This window comes from Bidens hawaiensis, unplaced genomic scaffold (assembly GCF_021521415.1).
Source record: "Bidens hawaiensis isolate Kalapana, Puna unplaced genomic scaffold, B.hawaiensis_p1.1 tig00000820_1, whole genome shotgun sequence".
In the NCBI taxonomy this organism is placed as follows: domain Eukaryota; kingdom Viridiplantae; phylum Streptophyta; class Magnoliopsida; order Asterales; family Asteraceae; genus Bidens; species Bidens hawaiensis.
In genome coordinates, this window is record NW_027491048.1 from 4,201,908 (window position 1) to 4,222,536 (window position 20,629).

A 20,629-nucleotide genomic window follows, 5' to 3' on the forward strand; every position below is an offset into this window, starting at 1 on the left:
CTCTATCCATACCCTTGTATAGTTATTGAATTATCGTATATGTGTTATTGTTGTTAACATGTGTTGTTCGCTATTTAATGTGTCACGTACAATGGCAGATATAAGTTCAAGCACCGGAGAGAAGATGCACCCATGCAAATATTTTAGCAGAACATATAAAGGCTTATGCTTCTTCAATAGAAACTGTGATATCATTTGCAAGGCTGAAGGTGCTATGAGTGGTGGTCATTGCCAATACTTAACCTTGCGTTGTTTGTGTAACTATTGTGATCCCGACTAGTTCTTGGATTAAATATATAACTCGAGGCTTGAATGAGTTCGTTCGATTGTAAACATTATTGTCATTGTTGTTATAGTATATGATGTCCTTTTAGGCATGATGCTATTTAAGACTCGATCCTAAATTTTTATTGTTATTGGGTTTTGTTAAGAGATGTTTTATATGCAAGATTTCATTGCTTCAGGATGTGACTTCAAACTCGCTGCTAGTGCATAGGTCGGGTTATGTTCACATAATCATCAAGCTATAGGATTTTGTTCTAACGTATTCATTAGGAGCCTGAGTTTTGATGTAGTCCTTTAGTTTAAGATTATCTAATATCTTAATGATCTACATATATATGAATGTACTTAATGTTATGATATTGACAATCAAGAAAAACAAAAATAATGACAAATATTAAGTATTAACCTTTTTCACCAAGACAAATGGCTTGTGTCCCCTCTATTAGGCTGAGGGGTGTGGGGCTTCAACGGGGGCGCGAGCGCTAACACCACACCACCGGGGCGCTAACGGGGGCGCTAACGGGGCGCTAACGCGAAAAACAATGCAGGCGTGAGCTGGTTAGCGGGAGAAGAGAGAGAGGAGCACACCTTTTGAGGTATTTTGGACCGTTGGGAGCCGAAAAAAACAAAAAAAAAATATATTTTCTATATAGGTTTACGGAAAAGAGCCGTTGAGCTCATATTAAATTAAAAAAAAATATTTTCTTAAACTATAAATATATACCTTTATAAAATATACTTCATTTCACAATTATACACCTTTCCTCCTAAAATCCTCTCAAAACTAACACAAAAAAAATGTCGTTGTTTGAATATATTTATAAAAAAATAAAAAAAAAATTTCGCTGGAGCCCCTGCTGGAGCCCCTTCACACCAGGGGCCAGGGCTCCAACGGAGGCTCCAACAACCCCCTTATCCAGTTTCTCTCTCTGCCACACGTCATAATATTATTGGTTGGAGCCCCCACTAAAGCCCCCATTAAAGCCCCCCACACCCCTCAGCCTTATACAAAATAGTAGGATTTGCATAACAGGTGAGAGGGGTATCGGGTCCAAACTCAATGGATAATTTATGGGTTGGGTGAAATTGGCTGACTAGGAAACACCCTTTATTCCTTTTGTTTTAAATATTTTGTAGTTATATGGTGTTATACATATTTTCAAAATTAATATTAAAACAATAATATTATGAATTCTCAAATGAAAATGATTTGTAAATACTTTTCAGAGTTATTTCATATTCCTAATTAAAAATTCTATAAATAATTTTCTTTAAAAAATAACTCAATAATTTTAAGCATGTGTAAAAATTAAAAAAAACAAACTTGATCACAAGTGAGAAAATCATTTGTTTAAGTCCCGATTTATATGTGTATACATTACACACTTCCCGGACCATTTAATCAGTAGGAGCGGCGGGCGGTGTGTACAAAGGTGTTACGTACCAATTTGGTAATCAAGTGTATGATTGATAATGAGGATAAAGAAGTACAGAGAAGAAGACTTTAGTCTCAAATCATCGGTACCATTTACATTCACATATACCTATATAAGGTCGAGATATTGTACAATAATGTCTTAACGTACGATAGGTACGCGAGACGCTCAAAGGCAAAAAAAACAAGGCAAAAATACTAAAACGCTCAACCGGAAACCTAAAACGCTCAAAAACGGGTTTTGTGAAAAAAAGTAAAAAATTGATCGATTAACGATCCAAAATTGTTTTTTTCGGGTGAATCGATGATTAATTGGGTATGTATTTATGATTCCGAGATGTTGGAATGTGATTTCATGAATCGATTCGTGAAAAAAGGGATTCGCGTACGTATTGTACATTAAGGTATTATTGTATTGGATCTTTTACCTGCCTATATATGTATATTAACCTATTACATGTTATAACCCTAAACTATTAGACAATTACACTTTAGTCCATCTACTATTTAATACCTAACAAAAGGGCAGGGACGTAGGATTAAAAAGCTTGATAAAAACTTAAGGTGAGTTCTTATAAGTTTAGACGAGTTCCTATAAGTTTGAGTTCGTCTCCTTGTATATTTTGAGCTTGTTTTTCAGTGTGTTGAGTTGGTATTTCGAACTAAGCTTGAATGAGTTGGATCTCAAATTACATGATACAAGTTTGACTCGCATAAAACATTGATTTATGTTAATTTTAACTAGAGTAATTCAGCCAAAGCGAACCCACTTGGACACTTTCAACATACGGCCCTCGTAACTTCCGGTCATGTTCTTTCTCAATCTCATAATAATGAAATACATTATTAATCTACACTTAGGAGTACAATAATAATAATTACAAAGAAAATCTGATCAAATCACAAGTTTAAAGATGCCACTTAATCACAGGTAGGTTTGTACATAAAAAGTTAAATGCAATGAGTGTAGATATGTTTATTGTTTTCTGTTTTAAGATGAGGCAGGCAGCATCATAAACCATGAGCCAATGAGAGTAAAAGTTGTTTTGAGTCTTTACAAGAAACAGAGAAAGAGAAAGATACATTTGATTGATACAAGGACAATAATGCACACATGGGTGAGGGGCCAACTCTGTAAAAGCTAAACAAGTTCATGGAAAATGGAAGGGACCAATCATGATGGAAAAAGGGAAACCACTTCAATGCATCAACCACTTGTACCTTACAACTTAGGCCGTGTGTACTAGGGCGATCTTAGGGTGATTTAGGGGGGGGGTGTAAATACATGTCACCGTTCAACTTTGAAAAATAATAATATTATATTATTATTGGGTGATTTTTTACTACAAACCACTACCCCTAAAATGAAAATTGTCCTCCGTGCTGACGTAGCGTCACGTGTCAAATATTGCCCACCAAAATAGCTCATCCACTACACATGTGCGTGCAACCCTTAAATTAATTGCATTAAATTTTCAAGATTTGCAAAAACCATGTCAGAAAATCACGAACTTGTACAGCAAAAGGTGCAGTTGGATGCTTATAGGTACAATTAGAATTGGAATTGTGATGTCAAGATGATGACTTTCTAGCTAACATTATGAGGAATTGTACCTTTATGATCCACACATCAGTTCCATCAAAATCTCAAGATTTTCCAACCAATGCCAGAGTGCCAAGGAATCACAAAGTTGTACAGTGTGTACCAATGACTACAATCACCAACAGACTAGTGATGTTGAGATTCAAGGTTTAAAAGATCATTCTAATACATTAGAACTATGATTCAAGATTTTCATAACCCATATCTGAATGCCAAAAAATCACAAAGTTGTATAAAAAATGATGCATTAAGATTATATCTTGATTCAAGCAATTACATAGTTTTTCCAACCCCATATCAGCATTCCAGTAAATCATAAAGTTGTATAAGAAAATTTGCATTTAGTACACTTGTATAGTACAACCATTAATGGAATTGTGATGTTGAGGTACAAGATGTAGACTTGAGCTTGATAACATGGTAAAAAGATTACATTTCAAGATTTTCCAAACCATATCAAATTGCAAAAAAAAAAAAAAAAAGTTGTACAGGAAATAATGCATTTAAGACGATCGTTCGGTTTAACAATTGACGCAAGATTAAGACTTGATTGTATTGAGTAAAAAGATTAAATCACAAATGTTTAGGAAGATTTAATGCACTAGGATGCTTGTAATGTAATATTACCGATGCAATTGTGATATATAGGTTCAAGATCAAGACTTGCTTGCAAACATTATGTAAAAAGATGATTTATACTCATTCAAAGATTTGATTTTGAAGGTTTGTACATCAGCTAGAATCATTTCATTCTCATATTAAGACTCAATTATCAGAAGCCTCAAGAGTAGAGATATCATCAATGTCAAAATATTGCAGAAAATAAAGATACAAAACTAGCTGGTTTAGCAGTTACCAGTCAGCCATTAAGACCATGAAAAACGAAACACATTCAACAACATATAAGAGTAACCACACACTTCAAAACAAGATTATCCATGGCTGCCATAAAAATACAAGAAACACAGCTCTTATCGAACGGATAATCAATCACGGTGTGTGGCATCCCCTCACATGTCAACGAACTGAGTTTCATTGTTCATGCCCATAATAATTGAACCGTTAACAAAAACGCAAAAATACCAGCTTTTTTTCTATCCGTTTATTATGCAGCAATGAACATGGAGGTCTCGAAAAGTTCCTCACAACTGCCCGGTTTCTGCATAATCTCGGTTTGTGAAGAGGAGCCCGCCTCATTGTTGTTCTTCTCCATCTCTTCCTCAATCAAAATCTCCTCTGATCGACAATTCCAACTGCAAAAAGCTTTCTCACCTCTAAAACATGAACAAAATAATCAGCCTGCAGTTAATAACACAGGCAAAAACAACCATGATTAGACGTTTAGCGATCAAACCTGTACATGTAGATGTCTTCTCCCTCCAACTTCTTCTTGCAAGAATAACAGAAGCTCAAGAAATCATCGGAGGGGTAAGGGTTCACGGCTTCAGAGGGCTTAATTTTAACCACCTCGTGATCTTCACGTTTAATCGCTTTAGCAATGAACTCATTGTCGTGACGCTCTAAAATACAGTCACCAAATATATGAGTTGTTTTCGGGTTAGGCCCGTGTTTTCTAACACAAGTATAATCCTCAGAAAGCTCAATCTCACTTGCAGAGAGTGAAGCAACCAAATCTCTGCCCGGGTTCAGATTGGTCAAACGGGTTGAGTTTGACCCGAGATTCGTCGAATCCAAAGAATGCGACGAAATCTTACCAGATGTAGTTTGGTTTGTGTTATATATAAAAGGATATTTAAGGTGTTCTTGTCCTAATGGATCAATCAGTTTAGGGTTGGATTTTTCTAAAATTGCATAATTCTTAGGGAGTGAGTTGGAAAACGAGTCGAACACGACCGGTTTCAAACTCGGGTTGTTAAAGATTCTCATTTGGGCACCAAAAAGAAAGCTTTTACTATCCGATGACCGGAGTATTTTCCCGGACGACGGTTTCATTTCATCCTCAAGAGATTCTATCATACTTAGACCTACTTTGTTACAATCCCAACTCTTTCGACTACCTTCATTCGGTTTCGAAACCGCCCTAATCGACAAATTCTCAAAATTTGATTTCGGTTTCGATAAAACCTTGAAATCCAAAGGGGAAGTGGGACTACTAACCGAATCAGATTCTGAATTTTTAGGATTTAACCCAACAAACAAACCCGAAACAGCGAAAAAGGAACTAGCTTTATGTTCATGCTTCTGTTTCAAGAAAGCATCATGATTTGAGTAACAAGACTCATTAGAACACAAATCAGTAACCATATTATGAACCAGACCCATGTTTTGTTGATCCTTTTGGTGTGACCGGGTTCTCTTCCTCAGCATTCTCAGTTTCTCACACACCCTGTTCAAATAACCACACAACAAAAGGTTAAAACTTAAAAAAAAACCTAATCAAGAAACCATCATCCAGGTCAAAAGAACACAATCAGATGCAGGTTTCAAGTACCCTTTTGGATAAAGATTAAAACCCTTGATTGAATTAACAAATAATGGATCATAAGTCAAGAATTTGAATAGTACATTATTAAGAAATGAGTGAAATTTAGGGGAAAACTGACCTTGAGAGGATGAATTTTTAGCAGAAAAGAAACTGTTTCCTATCAATGGTTGAGTGAAACTTGTACAGTACTACTCATGCATCAAAATCAGAGAAGAAAGAAATGAGCTTCTAGGATACTCTTCTTCTCTCTCTCTCTTTGTAGTGGGGACTGGGATTTTAGTGTGTGTATCAGGATACGTACTTTAATGTATATATAGTTATATAGATGTATACACACAGTAAACTGCAATGATTTAATTTTTGTTATTTAATTTGTGTTCTCATTTAATAGTAAAAGATTTAGTATTTTATTAGTTAAATAAAATTTAAAAATTAATTTTTTTCACAACATCGGGATACACTCGTCTTCCGATCTGGTAAAAACCATCACCTGGGGTCAATGTTTATGAACACTTGCCCGAAGGCACGACTATCTGGTGAGATAAAAACTATTAAGTTCAATGATCCAATTAGTGAACGTCAGCTACTTGTCTAGCCTTCCATCATCACCCGGTGTCGCCGGAACTAAATGACTGGGGGGCAAGAATCGAATTTGAGCTACATGAAACATCAAGTATCCCTCTTATTACTCCAAAGCCAGCTCTTTCTTGTGGAAACAGGGTTTTTATTATTGGGTATTAGTAAAATAGAAAATCGAATTATTATTTGGTTTTTTATTGGGCCGGGAAATAAAATTTGATAAGTTGAATTAACCGAATATCAAATATTCATTATTTGGGTTTTGTTATTTAGCCTGATGCAATTACAATTTTACGTCAATCTTACTTATCACAACGAACCTAACATAATTTATAATATCTTATCCGGATTGTTAACTTACCACTAGTATATCATCGTGATATACATTTTACGTATATACAAATTATTTTGGTGTTAGTTGCAACCACTATAGCACAAGCACGAAATAAGCAAGTTCAAAACTACTAAACAACTAATAGGATTTGATCATGTTTGTTCTTAATCTTGGCTTCCAACTTCTTATCGTATGAAAGTATACATCACAATTCACAAGTAAATAAATAGGGGATTAAACTCTAAAAACTCACACTATAAAATCATGTGGGAAATTTATTATAATAGGAATTACATGGTTCTATAAAATCAACTGCTTAGTCGTGTAATGATTTGTGAAAAACATAACTACCTACAAATAGATATGCATAAACACATAGTGATGTGGCTCAATGTTAAAACTTGTGTTTCGCAAAAAATTAGGACATGATTATTTAAATGACTTCTTGTAACAATTATCGAACTGTGACTTTAGACTTTAAAGTGCCTTATAATGAGGTAACATGCTTGCATCTATCACGAGTCTATTGCATTTATTTCCGCGACTCTTTTGATGAAAAATACGGGCAAAATCAATGCATAAACATAAGTTATAGCATATGAACAAGCTATCTATTATCATGAAAGACTAAACTTTGTTCTATAATCAGCTGCTTAAGATTGTCTAAAACAATTATCGAAAGGCCCCCTCTATAACATTTATTCATCTTTCGTGGTCTCGTTCTATTTTTAAATCTCGTTAAGGGAATAAGAATATGCTTATTTGGAATTAGGAAAAGGGCGAGAACGGCATTTGTTGAGTCAAACGGAGAACATACTTGTGTGTGCAAGATTTAGTGGTTCGGTTATAATGTGTTTTTCATGACCTCCAATTTTGTATGTGTACTTGTAGCAGGATCAATGGTGATTCATTATATCATGGTATTAATTTAGATATGTATTTTAGATATTGAACGATTACTTATAGATGTTGAACCAATTTTTATAACTTATTAAGATCATACGTCATTCGTTGGAAACTTTTAAATTTTGTATGGTAACCAGTTGGGTGTTTTTTTATAATTTTAAATTAACATAAAGTTATTTTAATCGTAAGACTGCCGGAAGAAAACTTGATGGCCTCATCATTTCTTTAATCCAATTAGTAGGTTTTTTAACGGCTATTTACTATGATATTATAAGTTCGTAATATATTTTGTTATGTTGATGATGTCATGATGATATTGATAGCAATAGTAACAACTAGCTAGGGTTGTCACTTCTACCCCAGAAACCCAACCTGAGAAAACCTGTATCCAAAATCAAACTAACCCAATCTGAAAAACCTGAACTGAAGTAATACAGGTTGGTTCTTGGGTCCGAATTATAGGTTTCAGGTCAACCCGAATAAACGTTTAGTTTTAGAACCATATATATTTTTGGATATTATAGGCCAGGCCTTTAGCCGCTGACGTTATCAAAATTTAGTCAAACTGATTGTTCTCATTCCACTAATTAGGTATCGATTGTTTACGGTTTATTGATATTTATGACTAAAAACAACCATAATCTAACAACCTAATCACAACATACTGAAGATGTTTATTCGGTCTTGTTTATTATGGTTGAACGTTGCTAAATTTTATAGTTTCAGAATGATTTATTGGTTTATTTTTGTTTTGTTATTGGTTTATTTATATTACGAGTAAAGAAAAATATGCTACATTTAAATTTAGCAATGTAGTTTTTTCGTAGGATACTCAGAACCTGTTTAACCCAACTTGAAAACCCGAACCCAAATTACCCGAACCCGAAAAACTGTAAGAGATTTGGATAGGATTTATGGTCTGGATTTAAAACTTTGCAACCCGATTAACCCGACTCGAAAAACCCGAAAACTAAAAAACAAACCCGAAGAACAACCTAGTAACAACAAACTAAATGGTCAAAATTAGAAACTTACCCATCTAATAATTATCATAAATGCAAAAACAAGTTTTAAGTACTCCCTAAAAAAACTTATGATGTTTATTATTTTCAATACATTTTCTGCAAATATGCTTATTAAATTATATGTTAAGACGGGGTTATTTTTCTTTTTTGAAATTGAAGGGTAAAAAAAAGGTATGGCTTTATTGGATAGTACGATGAATATATCAGAAAACGACAAAATACATTAGGCCCATTATAAAATATGGGCCCCGCTATACTGACTTTCAGCAAATAAATATTCACGTTAAATCTCCGTTACTTTCACAACACCCTTTAACCATGGTTAGTATATTGTCCATGTATATAATAAAAACACACCTGAATAAAAGATAAGAAAGATGATCAAATACATTTTGTTCTTAACATGAAAACAGTGAGGACCAATTTGTTGTTATGATTATGTTTATTTTTATAGGTGTTTGCTGATATTTTTTGTTCGTATTTGCTAATTTACGATTATGAGACGTTATAAGTATTTGCTTATTTATATCTTGTTGTTATTATTAGATGTTTTCTTTTGTTGTTATAAGTATTTGTCGGTATATGTTGTTATTATTTTGTTCTTGATTTTGATTCTTTTGTTGTAGTTTTTAGGTTCTTTTCTTTGTTATTATAAGTCATTGTTTATGTAGATTGGTATTGTAGTTGGTATTGTTTCTTACGTTCGCATTTTTAAATAAATTGGCATTATTTCATACGTACTCATGTTAAGATCAAAATATACATGAACCTTCCCCTAAAAGATAATATAACAGAAAAGAATAAAAATAATGAACTGGTCTATATTTTGTTTTTTGAATGATATTTCTCCTTCCTGTTACATTACACGTCAAGTTTTTCATTACTTATTAAAGTTTTCATGCGATAATTAAATTAAACGTATGAAAGACGAGGAGAAAATTAGATATATACACTAAAAGGCAAAAGCCATATGTTAGTTAACTCATAAAATTTACTATGTATAAATATAATCAATTATTTTTTTACATGTGTGCTAGGTAGTTGAAATTAAATTATTTTCAAGTGGTTTTAATATCATTTTGTATTTGTAGTTAACTTTTAACTACACATATTCTATTCATTTACAACATAAATTCAATAATACGTTTTCATGTTTTTTATTTCTATAGTTAAAATATTTGACAAATTATATTTTCAAAAATATTGTATTTTTCAAGTTTTGAATATACTGTTGTGACATGTTTATTAATATTTACGTTTCAACATAAGTTTCGTTCGAAACCAATCCAGCCATATATATGATATATTTTTAACTTTTTTTGACAGCGTAATTTACTTTAAATTTCAAATACAAACAACTTTCAGTAGAAGTTCCATTTGAAACACATACGGGTCAAATGTAACATATTTTTAACTATTTTTCGCAATGTAATGTTGTTCTAAATTTTGAATACAAACGGCGATGTTTATATGCACGCTTTGATATAAATTTTATTCAATACCAAACTCACATAATGCACGACCAAAACAAATAGGTCAAATATAAAGTATTTATATGTTTTCTTCACAAAAGCTTATTTTTTTATCAACGCGTCCTTATTTCTATCTACGTTTCCCACTTTGGTGGGGTGGTAGGTTGCATAAGGATTTAAATATGAGGTCAACGGTTCAATTTCTACGTAGTGTAGCATTTAGCCGGTCACTATTTCTTTCGCGGAAATACGATTTGAAATCGAAAATTTCAAGAAACGTATTTTCGTCCAAGAAAAATTCATCCATGTTTCGATATAAATATTATTAACAATATCAGAGTTGTCGTAATGCTCACACAATTAAACTTTAGCAACAACGCACTGGTGAATGTGTATCAACGCTCCCACCACAACGTGCGGACCGTTTACTCGTTAGGTTTAAAAAAGAAAAATTACTTTGTTCTAAGACCACCAGTAATTCATTATTAAGAGATCTTAAAATCTATTAAATTTAACTATATAACTGATTTACTATTGTTCCATAATATTATAACTATGATAACGTTAAATGTAAAAATAAAATCCTTTTCGGTCCCTCTTCGCTCCAATGAATGGATGTTATAAGCAACAACAATAGACGGGTAGTGGTGGTGGTGGTGGTCGTGGTCGCCGTTGTTGTCATAGTAGTAGTCGTAGTAGCAGTAGCATTAACATTAGCAGTAGCCAAAATCAAAGCATCCTTTATTTAATTGATGTATACATAATATTACATACAATCCTACATTTACATATTCTTATAAACTACAACCATCTTCTTGCCACGTCCGCGACCATCTTGCTGCCACTTCATGGTGTTGCGTTGCTCACATGCATCATTGATTGTTACACACTTACTTGTGTCTTGAAACCCCGTTTTATATAGTATTGAAATGATTTCGCCATTACAATTAAGTGTGGTTTCAAATTTTGAGAAATAAACATAGAGGGAATTTTACAAAAGAGTTTACCACACAAAACCGATCAATTGTTTTGTCAACAGGGGCGGATCTACGTGTGTGGGTGTGGGTTCACGGGAACCCACTGAGTTTCAGATTTTATATAAATTGCCTATATAAAATATGAGAGTGAATCTATAAATTAACTACAAGTGAATGCATATATGAAGTTAAATCTTGGTTTAATGGTAAACATCCTAGCTTTCTATTCTGCGGTTCAAGTCCCAGTTTCTGCCGGTTTTCTCATCATTTTTTCGAAATTAAGCTGAATAAACTTTTTTTTTCATTTTTTATTTTAGTTGGTTAAATATTTTCAAAGCAAATGTGATTATAATAAAGCCATCAGAAAAAGAAGTTTTATAGTGTGTATTTAACTGGCTAACAGTTTGTATAATACTATAATAACTTAATAGTATGCATGTTCTAAATAAGAGTTTATATATACACACATATAAATACATAATCTTTTGTCTCAAACACCTTAATATACTATCATAATCATTAGAAACCTTTTACAACTCTATATATACCCATAGTTTAATTGATTGCAAAGTGCAACAAAAATGATATAAGAAAAACTAAACAAATGAATTGAATAAACTTATTCTCAAGTCTCAACATGAACAAACTACTGTGAGCCCGTTCCCATTGTCATTAACATCCAAAACCTACTAGGCTGCAGCTGAAAGTTCCTCCTCCTTTGATGATCACGGTTTGATGGCCGTATCATCGATCGATCATTCGAAGAAATCACAAGCGGTTTTTATTATGTGATAAACCTTAACCGACTTGAACCGTCGAACCGATCGAAACAAGAGAACCCATTGAAAAATATTTCTGGATCCGCCACTGTTTGTCAACCAAAGCGCTATACAACATTTTGAAACAAATGTGCAAGCCATGATTGAAGATATGGCTAAGAGAAGCTCGATGTAGATAAAAGATAAATCAAAGAGGACATATAAGCTAAACATGCTCGAGCCACTATACTTCTTTATTGACACATTTGAATGCATTACCTGAAATTGAACACAACATGTATATTTTCATTTTCATAAGCTCTTTATAATTAAAAGTTATATATCAAACTGTATATTATAGCATTTAAAATGAGAGATGGAAGTAAAACTTTAATGTGCACACCTTAAAACAAATCTCAAGATAGTTTGTGTATTATAGTTTGTATTCTTTACACACTAATTTATGTGTTAGTTTACTGAAATGAAATTCTGATTATTCCTGCTTGGAAATATTTATTTATTCTCGGCAGGCAAAAAAACTCAGGCAATCTAGTGTTGACTACCACGTGGTGTGCATCATTGTATTCTTGCTAGCCAGATCGTCAAGTGTTGTTTATTAAAACTATAAAGAAACTTACACATTTCACGTGGTGCATATCGTAAATTAAATATCTTCTTAAGGCTATGTGTGGTGGGCAAATTGTTTGGGCGAAATGGACCCATTTTCAATCAGCTGATCACGTAAACCGTTTATTTACATTCAGCTCTTCTATTATATTATTACTATTTGTTTGATTCAAGATCCTTAGAAGTTATAATAAACACTATTTAAGAGTTAATAGAGAAAAATTATAAGTTTGTGTCACATTGTAATACCCGTAACTCTGAAGTTGAGGGTGGTGAGAAGGGCGATATGATATCGACAAATAAGAGGAAAGGATTAATCCTCAACCCTCAATTCCTCAAACCCATGATTTTGTGGCCGGTAATTTTAAAGAGAGAAGTGTGCACTCTTCAAACTTCATAAGTGAAAATTCTAACAAAAAATCATATTTATTGATGTTCTTTTGTTAGACAATGATACTATGATTATATATTTTGGGGATTATTGATTATTTTGATATATATATGGTCCAATTGTTATATTCATTGTTTTCATAATCAATGATTTCATAATCTAGGTGTACCATAATGCATGCAGTGGGTTCTTGAGCGTCTAACGAGTTTGAGTCGTAAACTACGAAATTCTAATGTGAATCTCGTTATCTTGAGATGAAAACACCTTCCCCGTTAATCAAATGTTTATGTTATTTATATTTATTTTAAATATTAGATAAGAGTTAATTAATTATTGAGTAATGATTGAATGAAGGGTTGTCCATTACACACTTATTTGGATATAACCCCCTTGGTGATATGGACATCACATGACGTATATATAAAACTTGGAGCAACATCAACTTGAAAGACCCGAATGGTTAATACGAAAAGTATAAGGGTGGTACGGAAGATCTCAAGGGGTGGTTCGGTGGAGATCCAAAGTTCAGGGACCAAGTTGAATAACTTGATGTCATAATTATCTTTTACTTATTATTAAATAAATTAGAAGTCTAGTTTAATTATGTTTCCTAGTTTGAGTATGATTAGAATTGTGGGTGTTATATAAACCCATCATAAGTTTCTTTTGTTTAGAGTAGAGAAGAGTAGAGAGAGTAGAAAATATTTTGTTCTTGTTTTCTATTAATGAAAAGAGTCGCATAAACGTTTTATGCAAAATCGTGTTTGGTGTTCTTGATTCACTTGTCTAAGGTTTAACAAGTGGTATCAAAGCCTAACGATCCAGGCTCGTGTTTCCGATTGGCGGCAAGTCTTGATTGCGGTAATAGTTCCGATCAAAGACATAAGAGGCCAAGAAACCGATCACGAGAAAGAAACGGTTCAAAATCGCTACGGGGAGAAAACCGGAGGCTACTTGCATATTGATCGAGAGTCATCTGCGGTACGTATCCGTAGCGAGGAAAGGATCCAGAAGTGTGAGAAAAAGTTTTGAGTCGAACTAGGGATTATATTTGACAAGTTGGCCGTCACCGTTGGTCTGATCAAAACTTCATCAATTAGTTTATTTGTATTGGAGTTCTCTTGCACCATTACCAAGAAACCAAGAATAAAATCTTTTGGGTGTTATCATCGTAATCAGAAGTTGCAAGATTATACCCTTTTTTTTTCCTTTTGTCTTCTTGTGAGATATTACTAAGACTATCCCCATCAACAATCTCACAATCTCAATCTTACATTATAAAATTAATTTCTCTCTTTTCAATCTATAAAATTTAACCCACTCCAATCTTTTACTCCCATTAACAAACCAATCTCATCCTTTTTTTATTAAATAAATTCAATTTATAATTAGTTTTGATTAACTACTTAACTATAATTAAGTAATTATATTTTTTTTAAATATAAAAAACTTTAAATAATTCAATAATGGGAAAAAATAAAATTTTATATAAAAAATACGATTTTTTAAACAAACTCTATTTTTAACGAAATTTATACCGGAATGCTCACAAAAAAAAAAAACTAAGTAAGACTGTGTTACGGGTTGTCATGGTGGAACAGAAAACGTTGAAGATCAACAAACCAACAAAGTTGATGTTGGAGTTTGCTTGAGGTTCATGCAAAGTTCGGGTGATCCGAATGAACGAACGGATAAAGGACTTGAGTTCGAGAGGGAGCATGCATCAAGTGGGGATGAAAGAATTGCTTTAAGTACCATGATAGTTGGTCATGGAGTTGAGAAAGCAAAAGTTGGTTCCCATTTGAAAACGGGTGATGCAGTTCTAAATAATGATAACCTCGAAACTAGCTCATTTGTAATCTTGAAAAAGAAACTTGAAGGTAGAGTGAAAAGGTTGAATCCAAGAATCAAGCTCAAGGAAGTGAGAGCGTTACAAGGTGTGAAGGATCTTGGAGGAACAATGGAAGTTGGTATTGAGAGGGAGTGTAAAACTTGGAGCAACAACAACTTAAAGGACCCGAATGGTTAATACGAAAAGTATAAGAGTGGTACGGAAGATCTCAAGGGGCGGTTCGGTGGAGATCCAAAGTTCAGGGACCAAGTTGTATAACTTGGTGTCATAATTATCTTTTACTTATTATTAAATAAATTAGAAGCCTAGTTTAATTATGTTTCCTAGTTTGAGTAGGATTAGAATTATGGGTGTTTATACCCATCATAAGTTTCTTTTGTTTAGAGTAGAGAAGAGTAGAGAGAGTAGAAAATATTTTGTTCTTGTTTTCTATTAATAAAAAGAGTCGCATAAACATTTTATGCAAAATCGATGATTCACTTGTCTAAAGTTTAACAAGAATACCTCCATAAGGGATTACCACTACACATGATCTAATGGTATATGCACAATGCATGGCAGATCACTATCTCTACCCTTTATTTCTGCCTTTTAATGATTGTTAGTCTAATAAGATTGAAAGCACGTCCTTGCAGATTATCATATAAGTCTCAGTAATGATAATAATTTACTTCTCAGGTTTAATGGTCAATAGTGTAATAATCTAGAAGGAGGGCGAATGCGTTATTTATTAAATTAATAACCCTTTATTTTTATTTTCTTGAAAACTACTTGTTTGTTAACACGATATGTTCATATGAAAAGCTTTTTAGGTTGAAACCCAATAAGCAAACGTGTATGGTTATGTGGATATTAATTAACTTATATTGTGTCTTTTTTAAATAATAACAAAATTTCATTAAAAACATCCAAACGATTTACAATGAAGTGACAGGTAAGCGGGTAACAAGTTGCGCTGCAACTTCCTTTTAGATAACAAACTTAATCATGCTATTAACAAAGTGATGATTCTTATGAGCCAATAAATTATAATGCACAACTTTCTGAATTATATTCAAAAGATCCACGACATTCATAATTAAGTTGCATGGCATCCTTGATTTTTCAATCAAGAGTTTTCTCACTTAGATGAAAGAGATAATAAGAGATCACATCTATAATTTTCTCTCTAAGATGAAAGAGAGAATGTACAATTTCTCCAATATTAAAGTGTTTTAAATTTTTATTTTTTCTTTTAATGATTACCATGATAACTTTACATATAGTTCAAATACTTGATACAATTATACTTACAACTCACTTCATCCCTTGCTTTTTAAGATGTTGAAACTTGTGTGTTGTGTGTGAAACATGCTATGTTTTAAAAGTTCAAATATTATATTTCATTTTATAAGAAAAACAGAAGTGTAATATACCGAAAAGTGGAAACATGTATGGGTAGTAATAGGGGGCACGGTCGTACCACAACTTAATCCTTGCCCCCACCGTCCTGTGACTAGACACATTTGTACACTTTTTTGTTATACTAGTTATAGTTAAAATGCGACTTAAAAGTGTTTTTTATTCCTAAGAAAACATATATGCACCGTTTTAAGAACATACCCGTTGGTCACATCAACAAGATATTTAGCATAGTTTATACATGTGGTTTGATCAAGGTAGGAAATAGACGTTAAACCATGTTTAAATTTATCATATGTGCTAATTCGTCCAACATATTTATCAACAATCTATATATTTATAAAAAAAATGTATATTTTTATATAAAAGTTTGGGCAGGTAAATAAACTTTCAAAGTTTATTTAAAGGTTAGTATTTAAGTAAATGTATTTTAAGTGATCATTCAAGTTTTCTAACAAATCTCATTTACATTATATTAAATGTATCTTGAATGCTTAAAGATGTTCATGCTCAAATTTGGCTTTAATTTTGAAATTAGACTTGTGAAGAGTTTGTCCAACTATAGCATATGTTCTAACAAAGGTTGAACCTTTCGTCAACCATTATCTCTTATGCCCTTATTTTATTGATTTATATTCAAGGAACATTTACATATATCTCATTTCAAAGTCATTCAATTACATATTTCCCTAACCTAAAATTTAAATACATACCCCCCTTCACGTGTTTGATCATTTGAACTTTTGTTGATGTTTTAAAATGTAAACATGAACATACGAATATATAATTATATATATCTAACATTTGTATCTCAAGCTCACATTTTTTTCCATCACAATAAGGAATGCATTTTGCAATGTGTGGACGTGTGGCCGTGTACTCGTGTATGAACTAACAATGAAAATACGTGATGAACATTGTGTATCTTATGTTCACATGCAACTCCTTTAAAAAAAAAACATATTGTCAACTTGTCAAGTGTTTTTAGTTTATCGTCAAACCAATATTTAGGTGAACAAAACTTGTACTTTTGGTTTAGTGACATTACTTCACGTCCAACAAATTATGATGAAGTCTCCTCTAATTATTCCCATACAAGATTTATAGTCACAGGGTTTTAGTTTCTCTACCACAACATACAAAATGTGATCTTAAAGAGTGTTGTATGTGTTGGACTGTTGAGTAAGTATCCCCAATTCCATATCTATGAAGCCACTCTCGACATACTTTGTCTCAATAAGAGGATTTATGTTAGTTCACATGCTTTGATAAGATGGTTTTAAAAATATTAAACTAGGTGTAGTGAAGGATACATGGGCGACAAAGCCCTTCACATTAGCTCAAATGCTCATGAAACCATTACGGAGGGGTGGTAGAGGGTGAAGGCACTAGAGGCGCCAGTGGGTTAACGGGCACAGGGGCGTATGGTGTGGAGCCACGTCCTTTTCCATCCAATCTATCCAATTTATGTTTTATTAAAAGAAAAGACTAAACACGATTTTTTTAAAATTAAATCATTACATATTTTCTAGAGAGAAGTTAATAAGAACCTCTATATATACATTGTAATGACACGACAATACATTATTAACCTTTTAATTAAATCATTACGCATAAGTATAAATTTCAGATTTTAAAGGCAATCAAGAATTTATGCCAAAGTTGATGCGCTTGTCTTCATCTAACTATTTAATTGATTAATGTTTTAAAAAGAGGCACACACATTTAATTGTTTTTAATGTGGCCGATAAAGTAATTTTGTTTTATTAATAGTGGTCAGAATTTCATTATTATATAATATTATTGCAGGTGCAAATGTACGGTAAAAATGAGCAACACCACCGACTAAATACCCTTTTTCCAAATTACCGATTACTTGTGAAGCAATTCCATTCGCTACCGACAACAAACGGCTCGGTGTTTTGTGTCCGTTAACTTTTTATTAAAATTATACAACAACAATATTATGTTTATTAAAAGAACTTATTGTTTCTGCTTTATGGCGATTTAGCTTAAGATGATTTATTATATTTGACTTCACATGAAGCTTAGTTTTCAAATATGTAGATAATATTATCAACTAACTGTTTATATCATAAATTGTTAACCTATTCCCTCGTACCATAGTATTGTTTGTTTCGTGCATGAAGAGATTACGAATTTGTTAATACTATTGGAGTGGAGACTTTGTAAAACTTGCCATTGAAGTAATGCAATGCGTTGAAACTATGGCCGGCCCTATAGTATTAGCAAGTAAAGATAAGGCTTGAGACATCCGAAAAACTAGGGCATCCGTTAAATAGTTTTCGGTGAATATATATACTGAATCGCATATTTATTATACGTAGTTGGTAAATGAAACAATCTAGTATGTTGGTACTATGGTTATACTTAACTTCATCTTGTAATCTAAACCACATTAGAGGTGCACAAATCGGTTTTTTTTAAAAAACCGGTTCGGTTATTAACCGGACCGGTTTTTTTTGGCCCGAAAAAAAACCGGTTCGGTTAATAACCGGACCGGTTAATAACCGGTTTTTGTATGTCAAAACCCTAACCGGTCTAACCGGTTAGGACCGGTTTAGAAACCGGTTAGAAACGGTTAATAACCGGTTAAACCGGTTTTTTTTTTAAAATAACCGGTTAATAACCGGTTTTTTTCATAATAACCGGTTTTAAAAAAAAACCGGTTTTTACATTAACCGGTTTGTTAACCGGTTTTGGCTCTAAAACTTGTAACCGAAATACGAACCGGCGGTTTGTAAACCGGTCAAACCGGTTTTTAAAAAACCGGTTTTCGTAAAAACCGGTTTCCGGTTTAAACCGGCAAACCGGTTCCCGGACCGGTTTTTTTGACCATCTCTAAACCACATAGGTTCGGTTCTCTCTCTCCTTTGTTTTATAATTTTTTAGTAACCTAAATCATGAAACATTTTAATTTCTCAGTTCTTGATACGTTTTATTCTATTTGTTTTCTGTCTGAACTAGTATTATATATTTAAAATAAATTGAATGAAGTGTATATATATCAAACCTCATTTCTAAAACAAAACTGAGAATATTGTATTTTTTTTATATGAAACACAATAATCGCTTGGTTATAAACTCTATAATTCATCTCTCTAACTCTCGATAATGGCCTCAAACTTTCTTTATGCTTTAAGTCTCCAAAGTTATTGTGATTGAAACATGTTTAACTATGGAGGCATCATCGCATCCATAACAAATGCATACAAAATGCATTATAGTATTTAAGGTAAGACACTTCATATAAGTCGGACATCTCTTCTAGTACTACTGATATGAATTGTGTGGTAATAGGTACAATCATATCAAATTAAATATAATAACTTAATAAGTATATATAAAAAGCAGTTGTTAGACCATCCGTAGTGGGTGACATTATGTGGCGTTTTGGAGCCATAATGTCTGGGAACACCGTCCCCAGGCAGTATGGTGGCAAGCGTTATGTACATAACGCTAGTGTGGCACAAGTTTTGAGGGTTTTGTGAGTGAGAGGTAGAGGGGGGGGAGGAGAGAGAGGCGTTTTGGGGTATTTTTCCCACTACGCCCACTTTTTGCAAAATGCACAAAAGCTGACTAAGCGTCGCATGACGTAAAATGTCCGGGTGTGCTTAGTTATGACTACGCATGATCTTATAAGTATTAGAATTATTAAATTACATACTGAGAATAAAAGTTATACTAGATAAGTTAGCCGTGGTTAAGTCTAAGGAACTTCAATCATGAATGTTGTTGTTTTGCCTTCTTTAATCCATTTATTAAGTGCCTGCAACTTCTTTTGTTATTTTCCTCTATTTATTTAGAGAAATCTGCATTTTGTCTCCCTGGTTATATCTACATTCTATGGGTTTACCCCTGAAAAAGATTTTGCGAAGTTTGGGCCCCTGTGTTTCTCCGGCGGGTTCCTCTGACTCCTACCGTCAGTTGACCCGTCGTTGACCCGTTAAAAAAAAGGAAATTACTTTATTACCCCTGATTCGTTTATAACTACTCGATCTACCCTCTTTCCCTTTATGTTACCATCTCCGGCGATTATCTCAACCTGTAATTGAACGGCATTATCTGGCGACCCGATTGATGGATGTCTCAATCCAAGTCAAGTCAATTATCCTCGGGTTCACCTTCCAAGCCTTGCCGTGCAGATGAGGTTTGTGTGAGATGTTCATGTGGTGCCGCGACATGTTACCGGATATCTAGGACTGATGCAAACCCGGGGCGTCGATTCTTGTGCTGTGTAAGTTTTAATTACTCACGAATTAGGGTTCTACTCTGTTAATCGATGATGATTTGGTCTGTCGTGTTGCTTAGGTCAATTTTAGGGGTAATATGTGAATTTTGAATCGAATTAGGGTTGTTTGTTTGTTGATATATTTAGTCCGTTACAGAAGGGGAGTTGTGGATGGCTAAAATGGGCTGATGATCCCACATGCCCTAGTTGTGAAAAGGTAATTCAAGCAATGGTGAAGATAATGAACAAGAAAGATGATTTTGCAAGAATGAAAACCAAAGAAGTA

General features: G+C 33.2%; 1 protein-coding gene across 1 annotated transcript; it reads right to left on the bottom strand.

The window, feature by feature from the left end:
• Positions 1-4,002: 4,002 nt before the first annotated feature.
• LOC143540457 (FCS-Like Zinc finger 10-like) lies at positions 4,003-5,651 on the bottom strand. The gene is made up of 2 exons (XM_077033512.1): positions 4,678-5,651; positions 4,003-4,597 (listed from the first exon to the last, which is right to left on the bottom strand). The coding sequence occupies exons 1-2, from the start codon at positions 5,649-5,651 to the stop codon at positions 4,429-4,431; spliced, it is 1,143 nt and encodes a 380-aa protein (XP_076889627.1). The 3' UTR covers positions 4,003-4,428.
• Positions 5,652-20,629: the final 14,978 nt, after the last annotated feature.